Source organism: Typopeltis vanoorti, chromosome 18, assembly GCF_054136105.1.
Source record: "Typopeltis vanoorti isolate ZY-2024b chromosome 18, IOZ_Tvanoo_1.0, whole genome shotgun sequence".
Taxonomy (NCBI): Eukaryota; Metazoa; Arthropoda; class Arachnida; order Uropygi; family Thelyphonidae; genus Typopeltis; species Typopeltis vanoorti.
Window position 1 is genome coordinate 77128537 of NC_143566.1, and position 21681 is coordinate 77150217.

At 34.6% G+C, this 21681-nt stretch overlaps 1 protein-coding gene across 1 annotated transcript in view; it reads left to right on the forward strand.

Annotated features, from left to right (window-relative positions):
* Positions 1-20798, forward strand: part of LOC150096826 (uncharacterized) — an 84617-nt gene extending 63819 nt beyond the window's left edge. Inside the window, exon 4 of the mRNA XM_090407842.1 lies at positions 19671-20798. Within this exon, the coding sequence (XP_090263968.1) occupies positions 19671-19831 (161 nt within the window). The 3' untranslated portion in view covers positions 19832-20798. The remainder of the gene's footprint in view (positions 1-19670) is intronic.
* The last annotated feature ends 883 nt before the right edge of the window (positions 20799-21681 follow it).

Sequence of the window (21681 nt, forward strand, 5' to 3'; positions counted from 1 at the left end):
GATCTCTCCATGCTGGACTGGGGCCATTTCCTTTTCTACTTATTCATTTTAAAACCCTTTTCAATTCCAACTGTTTCCTCTTGATCCCAGGTCATCCCATTCCTTTCTACACATGCTCTCACCTCCTCTCGGAGCATCCACCTTTCTCATGCTGTGTACCCCTGTCCACTCTGTTCATATTGTCCATTCTATTTGCAAATGGGATTTTCTGTTCTGAATAAAGACAGCAAAGACAGACCACAGTGTGTTCTTTGTTGCGAAGTGTTATCAAATAAATCTATGAATCCGTTTGGGATGCCACCTTGAAACAAAACATGGCGAATCAGTTAGTAAGCCAATAGAATATTTTCAAAATAAAAAACTGCAACTTTGTGGTTCACAGAATTTGATTAAGGACACTGTGTGTGGATCAAAAAATGAAAAGGCTGTTCTTGCCTCTTACGAAGTCACCCTTCTGATCGCTAGAAATGGACAACCCATACAATTGGGGAAGATTTAATTTTGTCTGCGGCAAAAGTGATAACAAAGAACTCGATTAGTGAAAAATGTCAACGAGGTGTAAGTAATATTGTTATCTGACAATACTGAAAAGAAGAATCAACGAAATGGCTCAAAATGTGAAAGATATTTTGCTACAACATTTACGTCATAGTGAATATTTTGCATTGCATTCAATGGGAAAAATGTGTAGGTATCAGCACAGATGGTGCTCGGGCAATGTCGGGAATACGTAAAGGTTTGGTTGTACGTACCCAGAAAGTTGTACCTCTTGTGAAATGGACACATTGTTGCATACACTGCGAAGTACTAGCTACACGCTGTATGCCCTCCAAAATGAAAACCTTTCTAGACGAGGCAGTAAAAATTGTCAATTTTATTCAGGCTTGTCCTCTTAACAGCCAGTTATTTTCTGCACTTTGTAATGAAATGGGAAGTGATCACAAATACTTATTATTGCACTCAGAAATCCGATGGCTGTTCCTGGATAAGGTTCTGATGCGGTTGTTTGAGCTCTGTGATGAAGTAAGGCTGTTCCTCATAAACTCCAAATTTGAGTTAACACACTATTTAAATGATTTCACATGGCTCTCATCTCTTGCTTACTTGGCAGACATTTTTAACATCTTGAATACTCTTAACCCGAGCCTTCAAGGTACATCTGTCACCGTGTTTTTTGTGCAAGACAAGATAGAGACAACAATCAAGAAGTTAAATTTGTGGTGCAACCGTATTGAGAAAGGAAAATACAATTCTTTTCACACGCTGAGTGATTTCAGTGAACAACCCCTTTCAAGTGATGTTGCTGAAAGTATGATTGAACATATGAGGTCATTGGCGTCTCAACTATGTCTGTATTTTCCGCTTTGTCCTGAAAAAACGACTGGATGAAAACTCTCTTTCTAGACTCGGAATGTGAAATTCCTTCTGTCGAAGCAGAACAACTTATCGAGCTGTCCTGTGATTCGACGTTAAAAATGCTGTTTCCTTTGTTACTGTTACTGGAGTTTTGGTTCCAAGCTAAGTCTGTTTACCCTGAAATTTCCAAAAGGGCTATAAGACATCTGTTGCCATTTTCCACTACATATCTGTGCGAGACAACATTTTCTCATTTTTTATATATGAAAAACAAATACAGGAACAGAGTTAACGTGGAGCCAGATCTACTTCTGAAATTATTCAGTTTTGATCCTGAAGCTCTTTTCAAAGTTGTCAACGACTTCATAACTACAAATAATCTTCACTGGGAAAAATGTGTAGGTATCTACACATTGCCTGAGCACAGATGGTGCTCAGGTAATGTCGGGAATACATAAAGGTTTGGTCGACGTATCCAGAAAGTTGCACCTCTTGTGAAATCAACACATTGTCTGAAAAACAGCACCAGCCATCACATTAGGTGAGTGTTAAATTCATAATATTAGGCCTAATTGATATGTTCATATTCTTCCGAATATCTCCATTTATAACATTATTGTATTGTCATAAATGACACATTTAGTGTTGTAAAATTGTAATTTATTACTTCATCTTTATGATATGTAAAATATAAAAATTTTCCATTTTGTATTTTATGGGAGCCGCAGTGAATTAATGTTTGCTACGGGGGTCCACGACATCAAAAAGGTTGGGAAACACTCTAATAACATATCTAAAAGATAAAGATATAGATGAAAAAATAAAGAAATTTCAGAAAATCTATGGAAGAATTAAAAGTGCACTGAATAAAAAACAAGACGAGAAACTGAAATAAAATTTGATCAAGTAATGGCCACTCCTACTCTACTATATGGTTCAGAAATATGGACCATTAAAAAGAAAGATGAAAGTAAAATACAAGCTGCAGAGATGAGATTTTTAAGAGCAATTAAAGGATGCACAAAATTGGACCATATAAGAAATGAAGACATCAGAAAAGAACTAGATATTTACAATGTAAATGAAAAGATCAAGAGAGAAATGGAAAGAATATCTATTTAGGATTAAAATTCCCAAGAAATTATATTCTTGGTTATAACCAAGTGGAAAAACTTCTAACATCTATTTAGGATGAAAAGATATCAGCTACCAAAAGAGGTGAATAGATATAGATCAAAGGGAAAGAAAGAGAGAAGAAAACCAGTGAAGCTGGAACAGACAAATTCTTAATCCTCTAAGAGAAGAAGAAGACTTAAAGAATGTATTACTTTTGGTTTATCATCATATCACGTATAAAAATATTTATAGGTGATATGCATGGTATTGTAAATTAAAGATGCCAAGAAATTATATTCTTGATTTAATCCTTTATCTAAGTGTAAGTAAACAAAGTTGTGCATGAAGTGTCTTCATGGCTGGGCTACTTGTATATGCTAATGACTTCACATAAGTTGCCTTAGTATCCCATAATGCAAAGCCCCCTTTTTTTTTGGGGGGGGGGATGTGTATAATGCTATGTATTATGGAAAAGGCCAGACTGGTTTTAATCTTTGTTGAAGTCTCATCAGTGGGAGCGAGACCCAGAAGAGATGCAAAGGTTGAAGTGATGCAGAAATCATATATTTCCTATAAACAGGTAGTGAAAAGTCACTATCTGTAATGGGAAATATATGACTTCTGCATTACTTCAACATTGGTACCCTTTCAGGGACTGATTCCCACTGACAAGAAAGGTCAAAACCAGTCTGGATAGTGGCCCTTCCCATAATAGCATTATAAATGTCCAGGGGGGGGTTGCATTATGGGATACTAAGGCAACTGATTAGCATATACAAGTAGCCCAGTCATGATGATACTTCATGCACTAACTTTGTGTGCTGCTTACACTTGGATAAAGGATTAAACCAAGAATATAATTTCTTAGCATCTTAAACTTATAGTCTAACCAAATGAAAAAAACTTTCAGCATATATGGTGTTCTGTTTGACAGTATCTAGTTTGCCTTGTTGAAAAATCAGTGACAGTTATTATTATTATTATTCGTGACACCTCCAAGGAGTCCGAAGACTCATCGTGGGAGGACACCCACTATACAACTGTCTCCACCACTACACCGAACCTCTATTACCAATCAACGCCATCTTCCGCCCACCACAACTAGTATTTTTTGTCTGTAAATTGCATATGTTCTGAAGGGCGTCGATTTGTCTGTATGTGGGATGAAAAACTCGAGTTTCTAGGAGAAAAAACCCTGCTACCTCCATATGAGATCAGCTAACTCACTTTCGATTGAAAAAGTCCACATAAAGATTCCTCCCGTCACGACAAGAATTGAACTTAGGCCTATTCCAATCGAAGGGTGCAATGTACCGTCGTTCTTCCAATTGTGCGACGGAGGCATTTAGTTGCTTGAATAAAGTTTAAAAAAAAAATCTAAGAGAAAATGAATTCTTATTGCAAAGGATTATCTCTTCATTTTCCTTAACAAGACTTTTGATGTTATTGCATTATTTCTTTTTCCATTGTCTTTATCCTCCAAATGTACTACCTCTACAGAGTAGTTGTTAACAAGTGCATTTAGTGCTTCCACTCTTAGAGAACCATCTTGCTGAATGCAGATACTTCAAATTCAGGATTTTTGTTTGTAACATGGCTGTTACTTTTTCCAATTCCTTCAGTCTTTTTGGTGAATTCTGCTAAAAGATATATTATTTTTTTGCTACTGTTTCAATTTTAGCACCAGGTAATATGCTGTATTTTTTTTCACAGCATGTTACCGTGTAATAACGTAGTGGACTGCCTTTTGCAATAATTAAAACTGTGCCATTTTGTTATACTATGTTGTGTATTCCTTTTTTTTTGTACTTCCACTACCCTACTTGGTCTTTGTTTTCTCTTTACTTAATTATTCGTGAATATTCGAAAGCCTTAACTATTGGCTGCCGCCATCTGTCTATTTTTACTATATCTTATTTACCACACTCTATAGTCTAATAAATTTATTTGTTTTACGACTGTGCCATTTAGACTATATTTTGAGTGTGAGGGTATAAGATATTAAATCAAAGACAAAGCAGATATTGTTTATATTCCCTGCTTAAATATAAATCATATAACTTCTATCTTATGCAGGTTCAAGATTTTTAGAATAGTGTATTAACAGAATCAGTCCAATATGTTGTTCACAAACCATTTAATTAAGACAAAAGGAATTATTTATAGAATGATTTACATATATACACAATGTCATTACAATACTCTTTCCTGTCTCAATTCTTTTTAATCTAACCTTGGTTCAAAGTGTTAATTCACAATCTAGCAAAACATTAACTGACTATAAGTCATACCTTGTTTAAGCCTAATTCAACATTAATATACGTTATCTCGTAAACATAACCACTTGACATACATTCGTGTTCAGAACTCATGACACTTCTCTTTAGACTTCTGACAGCGAACTTTAGGCTTGTAGGCCCTGACCTATATTGTGTGCATGCATGCATCTCTTACAAATGGTTATGTATTAACCTTCAGATATGCTGACATCATTCTTCGCGTCCTTTGGAATTCTTTATCCATGGCATTTCTCACATATTGGCCTTTGGACATGATGACGTCATCTTTTGCACATCTTTGGAAATTTCCATCTATGGCAATTGTCAGAATTCTACACTAATCTTAGCATTAGACTTACTAATTTAACGTTACTTAATAGCTTTATATGATGACATCATGCACCACATTATTTTAATAAAGATTCAATAAAATATTATTACAGAAAAGATGATTTCAGCAAAATAAATTAACATTTCTATGAGTAAATTCTCTTAAACAGAAAACATGTGAAAACAAACATGATAAGTTACGAAGTCACTTATCATGAGAGATTTTACACCTGCTCAGGTGTAAAATCTCTCATGAAAATGTTGATCATTTTACACCTGATCATTTACCACTCTCCAACCAAAAAACCTAGTTCTAACACCCTGGCTAACTACATTCTTACTCAGTTTCCAACAATGGCCCCAATCTTCAACCTGTTCTTGTAAGATTCGTTCCATATGTCTGCTACCATCTTGGTCACTTGGCTCTTGATCTTCTTCCTCATCACTAAGAAACCCAGGTAACCAGATCTGCATGGTGTAATCAAGATAGGGTCTTATCAAGGCTCGATAAAGAGGAATAATAACCTGCTTGTCTCTGCTAGTCAAAGTATTCTTCGGTAACAAGTAATCCGATGAACTGCTTTAGCCACTTTTGGTATGTGCTCTCTAAACTTCATCTCCTTATCCACATCAATTTCCTGGAGTACAGTTCCATTAATGTGGTATCATCATTTGCATCAGTCTTGGGACTGGTAGCTCAGCAGCAATTTCCTCCATTCCGCTCTGTCTTTGACTTGGTCAAGAAAGCTTTTCCTTGGTCTGCCTCTTCTTCTTTTCCTCTCTATTTTACCTTCAGTTATTCTTTTCACAAGTCCATCATGTGGAAGTATATGTCCAAACCACCTATCCCTTCTAATTTTGATCGATTTAATTAGAGTTCTTGTTTCATTTATCTCTCTCAGGACTTTTTGGTTTGATTTTTTTTTCTGTCCATTTTATTTTGTTCATGCAGTGCCAGCACCACATTTAAAAGCCTCCAATCTTCTCACATCTTCTCTGCCTAGAATCCAGATTTCACATCCATAGAGTGCAATGCTACATATCAATATCTTTACTAATTTTTTTTTCAATTGTAGGTTGAGGTTTCCTGTTAAAATGCTTTTCATCTTAGAGAATTGGGCTTTTGCGTTGATTATTCTTGATCTTATGTCTTCTCTTGTTCTGCCATCTTCTGTTATTAGGCTTCCTAAATATTTAAAGCTTTTCACTTGTTTTATTTGTTCCCTGCTGATGTCTATATGCTCTGTATTTACAGGGATTTTGCCTGTAACAATGATTTTAGTCTTATCTGTGTTGATTTTCATTTTATATTTTTCAAGGTTATTATTTAGTAATTCTAGCATTGTTTTTAACGTTCTTCTGTTTTCTGCTATAAGGGCTATGTCATCAGCAAACCTTATACACATGACTTGCTCACCATTTATCTTTATGCCACTATTTATTTTATCTTTAGTTTCCTGAATGGCCTTTTCAATGTATAAATTAAATAAAAGTGGTGAAAGTATACATCCTTGTCTTACTCCACTCCTTATATTTACTATTTTCTCCTTATCATTGATTTTAATCTGTCCATTTTGATTTTTGTAAAGTTGATAAATTATTTTCCTCTCCCTCAAATCTATGTCTATATTAGTTAGACAATTTAGGAGTGTTTGCTGATTTACTTTATCAAACGCTTTCTCTAAATCAAGGAAGTAAATGTAAGTATTTTGACTAAGGTCTAATCTTCTCTCTATTATTGTTCTTAAACAGAGTATTGCCTCTCTTGTTTCTTTATTCTTTCTGAATCCAAATTGGTCTTCATCCAATAGACAATCTATTTTTGAATAAATTCTATTTTGAATAATTTTTAGCAGAATTTTGCTAACATGTGAGATTAAAGCTATTATTCTAAATTTAGGCTGCATTTGTTTGCATTATTCTTTTTTGGTATTGTATTATGGTTGATTTCATAAACTCCTTTGGTATTTCTCCTCTATCATAGATTTGGGCTATTAATTGATAGAGTAAGGTTGCTCCACCTTTGCAAGGAGTGCCCTGGTGTTGTACCACCTTACCCCAGTCCTGAAGATACTTTCAGGTGCAAACTTTGTTTGCTCACACTTGGATAAAGGATTAAACTAAATTTATTATACTCTAACCAAGTGAAAAATAAACTTTCAACATCTTTCTCTAAATCCAGAGTAATTTATTAAAAAAGGGTGGCACACCATTTGGCAACTCCTATAGGTAGAGATGACCTGCTAATGCTTCTTCCTGGTATCTCCGCTTGGGCCTGGCTCCCACTGAAGAGACCTCAATGAAGGTCGAAACTAGTCTGGGTTGTGGCCCTTCCCTTAATGCATAACATTAGACATATCCGCAAGGAGATGTGTTTTGCATTATGGGAGATACTGAGATAGGAGTGTTGGTAGCGTGCTCCACCTTTGCAAGGAGTGCCCTGGTGTTGCACCACCTTATCCCAGTCCTGAAGATACTTTCAGGTGCAAACTTTGTTTGCTCACACTTGGATAAAGGATTAAACTAAATTTATTATAGAGTAAGGTTTTTGTCTCATCACCTAGATTTTGTAGCAGTTCTATAGGAATATTGTCTACACCTGGACTTTTCCCCTTACTCATTTCGGACAGTGCTTTATCAAATTCTTCTCGCATTATTAGGGGTCCTAGATTATCTTCATTTTGATTTTCTATGCTGATATCAACATCAAGTTCGTCGCCATTATAGAGATTTTCAAGATAATTCTTCCATTCCATTAATATATCCTCAGATTCTATTAGTAATTTTCCATTTTCATCTTTGATGGCATTGTTTTTGCTGTTCTTATTAAATTTGAAAGTCAGTTTGTTAATTTCTTTATAGGCTTTCTCTATGTTTTCTTTTTTAAATAATTCATCTATGTTATTACACTGTTCTTCCAGGTATTCTTTTTTGGCTTGTCTACATTTTCTTGTAATTTGATTTTTAAGATATTTGTATTTGGCCACATCTTCTTCTTTAACAGCATTTTTATATTTTCTTCTTTCATCCATAAGGCCAAGTATTTCATCTGTTATCCAGTGTTTTCTTTTTCTGCATTTTTCAATAATTGATTTGATGAATTTGTAATTAACTCTTTAATCATATTCCATTGGTTTTCAATATTATTCTGACTATTTATATTTTCTGGAATGTTATGATCAGTTGCCTCTTGGTATCCTCTCTTTACTTCTTTACTCTTTAATTTTTCAAGGTTCCATCTTATTGCTTTGTATCTTTGGATTTGTTTCCTGTGTTTCAGTTCTGTTTTCATTAAGACAAGGTTATGGTCACTACTAATGTCAGCACCTGGATAGCTTTTGTAATTTTTTATTTGGTTTCTGTATCTTTTCTTGACCAATATATAATCTATTTGATATCTATTTGAATCCCCAGGTGCTTTCCAGGTGTATCTTCTTCTTTTTGGAACTTGAAATATTGTATTTGCTATAACTAACTGTTTTTGTGTACAAATTTCTATTAATTGCTTTCCTCTTTCATTCCTACGTCCAAGACCAAATCTTCCTGAAACATTATCATTGCTCTCTTCTCCCACTATAGCATTCCAATCTCCCATTGTTATTGTATTTTCTCTGTCTTTAAAGCTGCTCCAGATTTCTTCTATTTGTTCATAAATTTCTTCTATTTCTTCATCGCTATGTTGTGATGTTGGCATGTAGACCATTATAACATTGAGGTTTACTGGTTCATTTTGAATGCTTATCACCATGATTCTGTCATAGTTAATTATTGTAGTGATTAACTTTCCAACTTTTTTATGAAGCATTATTGCAACACCTGACTCGCCCTTCTTTTGTCCTGAATATATTATCCGAAATTCTCCACTCCAGAAATCACCATGTCCCTCCCATCTCGTCTCACTAATGCCCAGAATGTCTATTTCAAGTCTTTCCATTTCTTTTTTCACATTTTCTATTTTACCTGGTTCTAGCAGTGTTCTTGCATTCCATGTTTCCAATATTCAGCTTATTTCTTGTCTCCATTTTTGAATAAGTACCAGGATTTCGTTGGCTGTCGACCTAAGAAGCCCGGTTACTTCTCCTGCTGAGCATGACTCCTTCAGTGAAGGCTCCATCGCCAATCTTGATTTCATTTTTAACTTCCATTGCTGCTTTTACTTGGGAATGTAATGTGGTTGTTTCCCCTTGCCTTCCACATCACAGTATTGTAACATGTATGCTACAGGAAGTTAATACAAGTAGCACTGCTGCCCACTACTATAACTATTAGTGGTTAGTTGAAAGATGAGGAAACACCCCTAGACCTCGAGTACTCTAATAGCTTCAGGGAAAATGGTGGCCCTCCTCATGGGGTTAGTAAGCAAGAAAAGAGACAGACAAAGTTTTAAGTAAAGAATCCTCATTAGGAAGAATGTTAGTATGAGGGGTAGAAGCAGGAAGTGGAAGAGTTAGAGAAAAGTATGACCAGAAGCTTTGAATTAGATCATACTTAGCTCTGGGATCCTGGGTTAGCCATGCCCCGTGCCTGCAAGTCGCAATATAATGTGGTATACAGCTGGTAATTTTGTCACTCCAAAATGCGTAACCTCACACTTTGCCACATTAAACTTGCATTCCATTCTCTTTTGCCCAGACTGCCAGTCTATCCACATTATCCTGAAAAATTTTAACATCTGTATTAACTATTGCTCTATCCAATTTTGCATCATGAGAGGAACTGTTCGGTTCAAACAACTGAATGGTTCCTCTCAGATCCATTCCTATATCACTAATGTACAAACTAAACAGTAGCGGACCAAGAACAGAGCCCTGTGGCACACCATTTGTCACAGGCCTTCTTCTGGACTCTGCTCTTGAATAATCTACTCTCTAATATCTCTTCATCAAGTGCCTTCTTATCCACTTCACCAACAATGTGCTGCAGTTTATTGATTAGAATTCCATGTGGTATCCTATTCAAAGCTTTTGCAAAGTCCAGCAGTATCGCTGTAAACCCATTACTTTTAACCAGCTCAGCTGTCACTGTATTATAAAATGCAATACAAATTCATTTCCATCTATCCATGCCTGTATTTTGCTCTTGACCAACTTCTCCAGTACCCTGACAACAAAAACTGATATGCTGATCAGTTGGTAATTTGCTACATCTGTCTTGGAGCTTCCTTTATGCAATGGAACTATTTTCCTCTCTTTCCACCCTGTTGGGACTAACCCAGAGCAGAGACCATAAGTTTTGACAAATTTTAACTTTTTATAATAGATTTGTGTAAACTTTATAGCAGTAAATCATAAAATAAACTAGTATCTACATATATTTTATGCATTCATCACATACCTAACTTTTCTTAATTTTTTTGATATTTCTAGCCTGCATGGTGTGTGTGTCTGCACGTTTTTTCAAATTGTTGCAAAAATTTTTCCAATATATTTATTCAAAAATATCCACATGTAAGTGCAGCTGCATGGTTCAAATCCATGTTCTTCAAGGATCAACTATATTTTGTTCTGCCGGCCTCTATCTCACACCACATATCCTCAAATGTGTAATTTTCTCTGGCCTGCAATTGAACTTCTATTCTCTTTGGTTGCAGTTCATCAGCTATCATCAATAATACTCCCCCCCCCCCATTCTTTTCTCTCTGTCATCCTTGAACACACTGTACCCTTCACATTCTATCCCACTCACTATATAATCTTCTGTCAGCCAAGTCTACCGAATGCCAATAACCTTTGGCCAGAATGAACTAATGAATGACAAAAACTCCTCTTTTCCTTGTTCCAAATGCTGGAATTAGTGTACATAAATAAAGTGCAAAAACCCCTTAGACCCACCACTATCCCGACACTTTATACTAACTATTCCATTCTGGTTTGTTACCAGTGGTACTAACTTAGGCATTTTATGCACATTCTTACTCAACTGCCTGACTGATATCTGCATATCCACTCAACAGCTTTCCCCCCCCCACTAGTATAATCAAATGAAAAAAACTTTCAACATCTATCTCTAATCTAGAGTATTTTAGTAATGAAGTGTGACACCATTTGGCCACTTATATAGGATAAATATATGACTTCTGCATTGCTTCAATCTTGGTATTGCTTCTGGATCTGGCTCCCACTGATGAGACCTCAATAATGGTCACAACTGGTTTGGGTAGTCCTTCCCATAATGCATGCCATTATGGAATACTAAGGCAATTGATGTGAAGTAATTAGCCTCTATAGACAAGTAGCCCAGTTGTAAAGATACTTCGTGTGCAAACTTTGTTTGCTAACCCTTGGATAAAGGATGAAACCAAGAATATAATTTCTTGGCATCTTTAATTTATAGTATAACCATGTGAAAAAACTTGCAACAAAAACATATAATAATTGAATTGCGCAAGGGTGATGCCAAGACTGATATGGCCAATTATTGACTTATCAGTATCTCTCTGAAGTGGTGGTGAAGATATTAGAAAAATTAGTAAGAGGTCACATACACAAATGGGTTGAGAGAGAATCTATGCTTTGAAATGAACAGCATGGGTTTACTAGGGGAAGGTCATGTTTGAGCAACTTGCTCACGTTACAATAATGTTACTATTAATTAGGCAAGGGGAATGGATACAAGGAGACATTCTTGCATTTCTGTTGTAAAGCATATTGTATATTACCACAAGCCACTAGAATGGGTTGTTTTAAATTTATCAAGTACCCTGCTTGGAAAGAAGTCGATGGATACCCCCATGGGCAAAGTGCATCATTGTGCCATGTAATGAGTCAAGTGTTTGTAGCTAGCATAAATTAAAGAAATATTATGCTGCCAAGTCAGTAAAAATGTGTCTGGTGAGCTGTGAGAAGGGAACTTGATAGAATTTGAAAGAGGCATTATAATGGGATTCCGTGTTGTAGGCTTATCAGTGTGGCAAATTGTTGATAAATTGTACCATTCAGGTCAAGAATTAGTGATACCATACTGAGATGGGAGCACAAGAAGTCGACTGCAAGTGCCACTCACAGTGGAAGACCCAGCACACTCACCCAACGTAATCGTAGGGTGCTACAAAGGATAACATGTAAAAACTGCAATTCTTTGGCTGATGAATGCAGAATTCAGGGCATCAACTGGAACATGAATCTGCACAAAAACATTCAGAACCAAGGCTCACAACATGTGTTTCTGTGGTAGGACTGCATTATGCAAACCCCCGTATTACCCGAACCAACATCCATCATTATCAGTGGTGCAAAGAGCATGTACAGTGGGACGTGGAAACTTGGAAAGATGTGGGTGTGCCAGATGTCTGGTGAACATCTCTTACCAGAGCGCTTAACCCCAACTATGAAATTCAGAGGTGGCGGTCTGGTGGTATGGTCCTGTTTTTTCAAAACCACAGAGGGCTGTGGTTTTGTCACATCCCTCTGTTTGTGGTGCAATGAACTGTGAGAAGTATCTGAACATTCTGGACAATGCAATGCTTTCTACTTTGTGGCATTTCTTCAGAACTGAACATTGTTTCTTTCAGCAAAACAGTGCACAGTGTTATAAGGCTGCTACTGTGATTGCATAGTATGTGGACATGAGCATCACCACACTTGATTGGCCTCAACAGAGCCCTGATCTCAATCCTATTGAAGATCAGGGCTCTAGTTCATCCCACAAATATCCATTTGTGGGATGAACTAGAGCAGTGGTGGCGAACCTTTTTATGTCTGCATGCCAAAAGTTTGCAAATCGAGTTGCTGACGTGTCGGGAAGATAGCAACTAATTAATTAACATTAATTAATACAAAATTAATTGCAGAACTTCACTGAGACAAGTTTAAAAATTAACATAGAATTTCATAAAAATGAAGTAATAATTTGACGTACACATTGTCGTATACAAATCAATATCAACCTATTATCAATTTATTAATGAGATTTTTGCTGTTGTACATTAGATGCCAAATACTTTATATCAGGTTCATATTTTGTCACTTTTAGTAACACACATGCGGAACTAGATTCATCAGTCATTCTATTTCTTAAACTGTCTTTTATAAAATCCATTTCGAAAAATAATGACTCACAAGCATATGTAGAGGAGAATATTGATAATATAGCTATCGCTAGTTTTTTAAACAAGGCATTCCTGAAAAAATTTCAGGAATGGCATTCCAAGTTCTCAATATTTCCTCTTCTGCATTCTTTTTAATTGCCCCAATAATCGATCATTTTCCATTATTTCCAAGTCATTTTTCAAATCGACAAACTTTTGTTTCCACATAGAACTAGATTGAAAATCGATTAGTTGCATTTTTATATCTTCCAAATTCAGCCACTCGAAAATCTCCAAATTGAGTTTATCTGTTGATGTTGTGTCCGGATGCAAAATAAATTTTGATGTCTGAAATTGCCTGAACTGCGTAAATCTTGAAGAACATTCGTTGATTATCGACTGAATAACTGTAGAAAACTCTTTTGTCAATTTAACTTGATCTGTTTTTTCATGGGATTCTAGATCTGCAAAGAATTGTTTTGTATTTGGAAAATATCGGAAGGTATTGGAAATAACGTCACAATTAAAAATTGGTAATTTAGCTTCGAATACTTTGATTAAATCAAACATGACAGTAATTGTCTTGTTTGATTTAATCTTGTTTGATCCAACACCATGCAGTTTAACATTTAATTCATTTAAATGTAAACACAAATCAGTAAAAAACATTAATTTCGAAGCCATTCGACGTTCATTAATTGATTGTATTTTTCAATAATTTTCTCATTATGTAAAAAAAGTGTGACTTCATCTAAACACTCAACAAATCTTTGAAGAACGTTCCCACCACTTAACCATCGGACGTTGTTGTACATTAGTAAACCATTGTACACCGAGTTTACCTCACTTAATAATTCTACAAATTTTCGTTTATTTAAAGCGTGTGCCGATATAAAATTTGACTAATTTTGTTTCAATGCTCTTAATATCTTCCAGTGGCTTGAAACTAGCCTTTGCACATAAAACCTGCTGATGTATAATACAATGAAAACCCAGAACTGAATGTCCAGTACGTTTGGTAAATAAATTGACGAAACCGTTTTCCTCTCTAGTCATACTGCGAGCACCATCAGAAATTATTGATACAATTTTGGAGGGATCTATATCTCTTTCAGCAAGTGCATTTACAACTATGTTGCAAATATCTACTCCTTTTGTTGTTGTTGCTAATGATGCTAAACTTATCAATTCTTCCTTGATATTCCCAACACAATAACTACCGTATATTATTGCGTATAATGCAAAAAATTTATGGTAAAAAATACTACTTAAAGTTAGGAGTTCGCATTATATGCGGATCCTAAAAAATATAACATCTTATTAGACTTGTACACACAATATATACTACCTAATGCCTATGCAACCAAATTTACTTGACCCACTCGCATTCGGCGACCGAGCGCGCATCGTATCTGCGCATGCGCTCTCCGTCTCCGAATGATAGAGCACAGTTAGGTATATCGGTTTAACCACAGTTTATTTTAAATATTATTCGTTAAACAAACCTAGCCTGAAAATGAGCCAACAGAAATGTAAACGTTCATCTTTTGAAGCAGGATTTAAATTGTGTGTCGTGCAGTTTGCAAAAGAACATAATAACAGTGTTGCTATGGGAGAATTTGGTGTAGCAGAGAGTAATATTAGACTTTGGCGTAAGCAAAAAGACAGTCTTGAAAAAATCCCCAAAACGAAACGTGGAGATGTAGCATCCTTTCTAGAACTCAAAGAAGAGCTAAATGAATGGATTTTGATGCAATGACAAGATGGCATTATAGTAGCAAGAAATGCAATTCGTTTTTGAGCTCTACAACTCAAGAATGATAAATTCAAGGATACACTAGGTATTTCATCTTTTCTTGCTTCGCCTGGGTGGTGCAACAGATTTATGGAACGCAAAGCATTAACATTACGACACCGAACAAAAATTGCGCAGAAGATACCAAAGCAGCTTAAAGAAAAAGTGCAGTCCTTCCATAAATTTATCATAAAATTACAGAAGTGTCACTGATATGAACTTTCCCAAATTGGCAATATGGATGAGATGCCCATGTACTTTAATATGCCTGGGAATCGAACAGTAAACTCAGTTAGTGAAAAGGGTGTCTTTATAAAAACAATGGGACATGAAAAAACGCATTTTACCGTTGTTCTAGCATGCATGGTAGACGGAACCAAATTAAAGCCAACAGTGATATTTAAAAGGAAGAAAATTCCGAAGTATATGAAATATACACCAGGTGTAATTGTTCGCGCCAATCAGAAAGGTTGGATGGATGAAGAAGGTGTACAATTGTGGCTGGATCAAGTATGGAACATACGTTCAGGTAGCTTGTTACGTCAACAAAGCATGTTAGTCTGGGATATGTTCCGGGCGCATTTAACAGAGGGCAAGCAAAGAGAAAGCACGTGAGCTACGTACAGACCTAGCAGTCATACCGGGTGGTATAACTTCCGTTTTGCAGCCGCTTGATGTCAGCTTGAATAGGCCATTTAAAGATCACTTACATGAAAAATGGAGAGAATGGATGTCATCTGGTTTGGTGAAGATGACAAAGGGTGGGAATTTTCAGAAGCCTGAGATCACCCGGGTCACCAGCTGGGTTAGAGAAGCATGGGATTCAATACCATCTGAAATGATTCAACGCTCATTTCTTAAATGTGGAATAAGTAATTCAATGGATGGATCCGAAGATCACGTCATATACGAAAGCGAGGATGACGCACAACAAATTGGAGAGCATGAAGACAATGATGACAACTGCTACACTGATGACGCAATCCCTGCAGATGAATTTATAAATGAAATGTTTGACGACTCAAAAGATGAAGAATTTAAAGGATTTTGACATTTTGTTTTAAAATAAATATTTCTTTCGTTAATTCTTATTGTATTTTGTTATTTTGTTTTCAAATAAATATTTCTTTCGTTAATTCGTCTTGTATTTTGACATTTTGTTTTTAAATAAATATTTCTTTCGTTAATTTGTATTATATTATTTATAATGTTATGGAATAAGATTAACAGATCGCATTATGCGTGGACATGGCATTTTAGGGCTAGTTTTCAAACGAAATTTCTAGTTCGCATTATACTTGGATCACATTATATGCTATAATATACGGTAATAAAAATTGCTAAACAAGCTGATCCAATTATGTCAGTACTCTCATCAAGATAAAGAGAAATTAAACCAGAAGATTTTATATCTGTTTTTTGCTGATGAGTTATATTTTTAGACATTTCTATGATTCTATCTTTCACCGTGTTTCTAGCCAAAGGCATATCTTTTATTCTTTGAGTAATTTTTTTCCTTGCTTTCAAAATCTTCAAAGAGAACTGGTGCACATTTTAATCATGCTTCTTTTATATATTCCCCATCACTAAAAGGTTTCCCGTGTTTGGCAATTACATTTGAGGCAAAAAACTAGCAGCAGTTATATTTGAACGACTACCGATAAATTTCATTAGGGTTGTTTGCTGGATATTCTTATTTTTAATTGCCCGAGCAATAAATTCTTTCTGTTCGTCCTTGCTTTTCCCAAGGAGGGATTTTTTTGGTTTGTCTCATAATACCGTTTTACTGACGACGTTCTGCACACAACTGTCCCAGAACATAAAACGCATATTGCTTTATTGTCTTTATTAATCATGCCATACTCTTCAGTCCACCAGCTTTGGAACTCTCTACTGCTTGGCTATGATAATTTTCGTTTTTTATTTTCGCCAGCCATGTTCAGTAGAACCATAACAAAATAATTCACAACTTAAATCAAATGCATCTTCTATAGTTTCAAAAAAAATCAACATTTTATTATATGCCTAAATTAAATTATCTTTATAATTACCATTTACAGTAGCAATAACAAAACAGTACACATACGCAATAATAATGCACTTGCTGCTGCTGCTTATTTCTGCCTACTGGCGGATGCTCAGTGTGAAATGCATAATGAATGCACATGCGATTAGAAAAGGGAAAAGTCAGGGAATCCTAAGGATCAGTCGTTCTCAATTCTTTTTCTGTAAGACTATATTTTTATTTATTCTCACTGTATTAGAGGGCTCAGTCCCAACAAACTTACTCGTAAATACTGTTCCCATTTTTTAAAGTTCATACATTAAACTAACATAAGTATTAATATTATATAAATTAAGTGGATATTAAATCCAACATTATTTCAAAGCCGACTACAGTAACTATATAATTTTCGTGGGAAATTTGACCAGCGAACTTATGGGAATATACTCGCCACCATACTACCAATTGCTCTAACCACTAGGGCAACTCCTAGTATGGCGGCGAGTGTATTCCCGTAAGTTCGCTGGTCAAATTTCACAATAACGTCAATAGTTTCTGTAGTAGGCTTTGAGATAATGTTGGATTTAATATCCACTTAATTTTTATAATTTTGCATCGCCGAATGTGAAGCCTTTTGGCTATTTATTTTAGTAAATAAGTATTAATAATTAATTATGGAATAATCATAAAGAGTATTAATACACTTAGTGTATACGATGTAGCATGTTGACAAATATAAAAGTACGCATTTAAATTAGTTATCAATCACAGGACTAATGCTACAATATTGTAGTTTCCTCAGGCCGACATTAAATTAATTAATATCTGGTAAGTTTCATTGACATATCCCATTCTGATCCCCAAAAATTGATAATATTATTCAGTATACAATTGATTATTGTATTATTAAATTGATTTTAATGATGTTGGTTTAAAAAAAAAAAAAAACGGTAATGAGAAAAATATTTATGCATTGTAACTCACCATAGAAGTCAGCGGAGCAGAGGAAGCAGCAGAAGGAAGTCGACTTGTTGGCGAAAGCTTACTGTCGAATATAACTTGCCCTCGCGTATAACTGGCTCCACTGATTTCACTTTACGAAAAAAGACATTAAAAGGTTTTGCATATATACCTCCCACACAAAAAACAACACTCCCTCTCTAACAGCCATTATATACTGTAGATGCAAGAAAAAAAAAAAAGTTTTATTGTATCCCTGAATAAGGTACAGAGGCTTTTGCAGTCTGTGTAATATATTTCTCAACAAATAGTGCAATTAGAGACAGCTGGAATAAAAATGGCGCTAAGTGAATCACATGTACCCCTCTCACAGAAACTACACTGTATGAGCAAGCAAAATCATATGTTGCAACGGAAACGTAGTATCTAGCTAAAACTATTGTCCAATTTTTCAATTTCATGAAATAAGTGTTTGTTTGATTGCATTTGAAATTTTCGATGTCATTATTATAGACCACAAAGGCTAACTTCAAATAAAATTCTACTACAAATTGAAACATGCCATATAATTCTTGTGTGAGTTCCTCTTCCAGCTTAAACGCAAACAAGCAGCAATAAAAATCAGCCAAGGATTGAAACTTTGTGCGAGTTGAGCCAACCGGTAATGAGAAGTTCTGTCGGAATGATAAACGACACCCCATCGTGAATGTCTTAAAACTAAGAAATATATAGTGAATGTTGTTATGACAGTTACAGATGTTATGGAATTCGGTTGAAGAGAATTAGCATTTCAACTTAAAAATTGTCGGTTCCATTTGTCTTTGTGTCGCGTGATTTTTTGTTAATACCGTACCAATCAAATTCATGTCTTCATAGCTGCTCTCTCCTGTAAAACAAAATTTAACTTGTATGTATTGTAACAATTAAAAAAAAAAAAAGGTGGAATAATTTATAAGCATATAAAAGGATATCATATGTAAATCGTTGACGTGCCAGCAAAATTCTCGGGTGTGCCATAGGTTCACCACCACTGAACTAGAGCATCGAGTGAGGTCAAGGAATGCCTTCTTCTCAACAGTCCAGTACCCTCACATAATGAGGTAGTGAGGTGGTTGTGAGAAAAAATGGTCCAAAATTCCCATTGATCGCTATTGTACACTTGGAGAGTATTCCTCCTAGGACTGCTGAATTGCAGTTATTGCAGTGAAAGGAGATCCTACATCTTATTAAGTTGGGTGCCGTGGCTGTTTGTTCCTCACTCTATAGTGTCTGTTGACTTCTTTCCAAGCCCCATATAACAATGCAGGCAATGATCTGAGCTGCCTGCAGCAAGAGTAGATGCTTCAATTGTGGATTATATCTTCATTTCCATATGACTTATTAATAGTGAATGTCGGTGATTTTGATATTTCCAAGTTTGGTTTATCTCTTTACAAGTTTATTCAAAATATGTTACACTTCATCGCAGTTTATCTTTGGTAACTTTAGTTCAGACCTGATTCATTTTCATGGTTTTATGTTATAGTTTTATATTCTACTAAAATTTGTTATCAGTTTTTCCAAAACATGTTAACATATCAGACATATGGTCTGATATATTAATAAAGCTGTGTAATAGCACTGTTTATATAAAAATTTTGTTTATTTAGTTTTCAAAATGTGTGTAACATAATTACAATTACATACGTTAGCTAAGAGTTAACCTGAAGAGAAATTATGTTTTTCTTACTTATTAAATTAAAATTTTCACATTTCTTATGTATTATTAATGTTAAAAAGCATTGCCTGTTATCTTTCATTTAGTTTACAGAGAAATGCAAGCATTCCATGAGGATGAAGAGGCCAGCATTTCAGATGGCATAGATCGTGTATATAAAATACTTGGGCCTGAAAGAGAATATCTGACAACAAAGATTTTGCAGTTAGTCATGGCAGAGGGTATATACACAGAAGGAAATGAATAACTTGGTCCTATGCACAATTTAATTAATGAAATATAATTAATGTATAAAATACCAAAAAAGCCTGGTGATTTCTAAATTATATAAAATATCGTACAAATTATCATACATTATTCCGTCCTTTATAATGTATATATACAAAAAATTATGTATATTTTATTAATATATTTATTCTAAGATAGGATTTTAAGCACTATTATACTCTTTGTGCACTTTTAAATTCATATTGAATTAAATGGGACCATAATTCATCATATATTTCAAAACACCGAAGTGTTCTTATAATTTAGTCATGTTGCCTTTTGATATTCAATATATCTGTTTTTAAGAAATCTAGTTTTTCAAATTATCAACAAGCACACTTTTGCAAAGTGATCTACTACACCAACTCTCAGTTGCATGCTATGAGTTGAAACATACCTTCAAAGATATATTTTTTGTGTATAATTTTACTAGTTTATTCTTACACTTTGATGTGATGTGATGTGATGTGACATATTCAGGGATTTATCTGTGATTTAATAAGCAGTTTGTAAAAATATTTTGATTAAATTTTCACAGTTGTGTCATCTACTTTGCAAACCATTTATTTAATCCTGAAGCACTGAAATTTAAGATAACAGCTATGTTAAATAGTGGCATATTATTCATTTAACCTTTATGCCAAAATAATGTATTAATAGAAAGCTGTGAAAAGCTTGAATCTAGAATATTTCACACATGACATAATAATCACTTCTGTAGTAAAATCAACAAATTGTTAAGTTACAAAATATATATATAAACTACAATAAAAAAAAATAAATAAATAACCATTATGTTAAATAGTAACATATTATTACTCATTAAAAGATTATGCCAAAAGGTAAAGTATGAACCTGTGACTTGAATGTACAGCACCCAAGATATAATCATTCCTGTAATTAAAAAAACAAGCTAAATTACAAAATAAAGTACTGTAAAAAATGTATCTCTCCTCCTCTAAAATTTATTCCAAGAATAAATTTTTTGTATACTGTGTCATGTAGACCTTCTCATCATATTGGATAAAACTTGGGAAATCTTGAGACAAATAATTAATTTTCTAGAGACATTAAGCTAAAGTTAATTTTTCTATAAAGATTAAACCTGTGCATCAGTAGGGTATCATTTCCTACAAAAACAGTATGTTATTGTTTCGTATTATTTTGAATTATAGTTGACCCTTGAGCAACTCGAGGGTTAAGGGCACTGATCTCCCCCCCCCCCCCATGCATTGTTTGAAAATTCGCATATAACTTTTTACTCATCAAAAACTTAACTACTAATAGCCCTACTGTTGACTGGAAGCCTTACTGATAACATAAACAGTCAATTAACACATATTGTTGTGTCCCAATTTATGATTATTTATTCTATCTAGTGAAATTCTGCTTATCTATAATCAACTTTTATCTATGTATGAGATATCACCCCAAAATACAAATATTTAAGCTGTTTCTCCCCTTAGTGTCCCTAATATTTATATTATACTGCGCCTTTTGGGACATTCAGTTTGAGATATTAAATACAAAAACAAGGAGCAATTATGTCTGAATGTGAAACAATATTGCAGTCGTGACACTTTATCTCGTTTTTTTAACTTAACACATTAATTTCCCGCGTGATTAGGTTCGTACGTTTTTCAAGTGGTGCATTGGGCAGCAATTTCAGACAACTCTTTTATCAATAAACAAAGGTTTATTAATCTCATTAGCATGGTACAATTCAATTTCTAATATAATTCAATTCAATACTAAGAAAATATTTACAAAATAACATTAGCTAATCACAAGTATTTGGCTAAGATCCTATATGGGTATTACGATCATGTC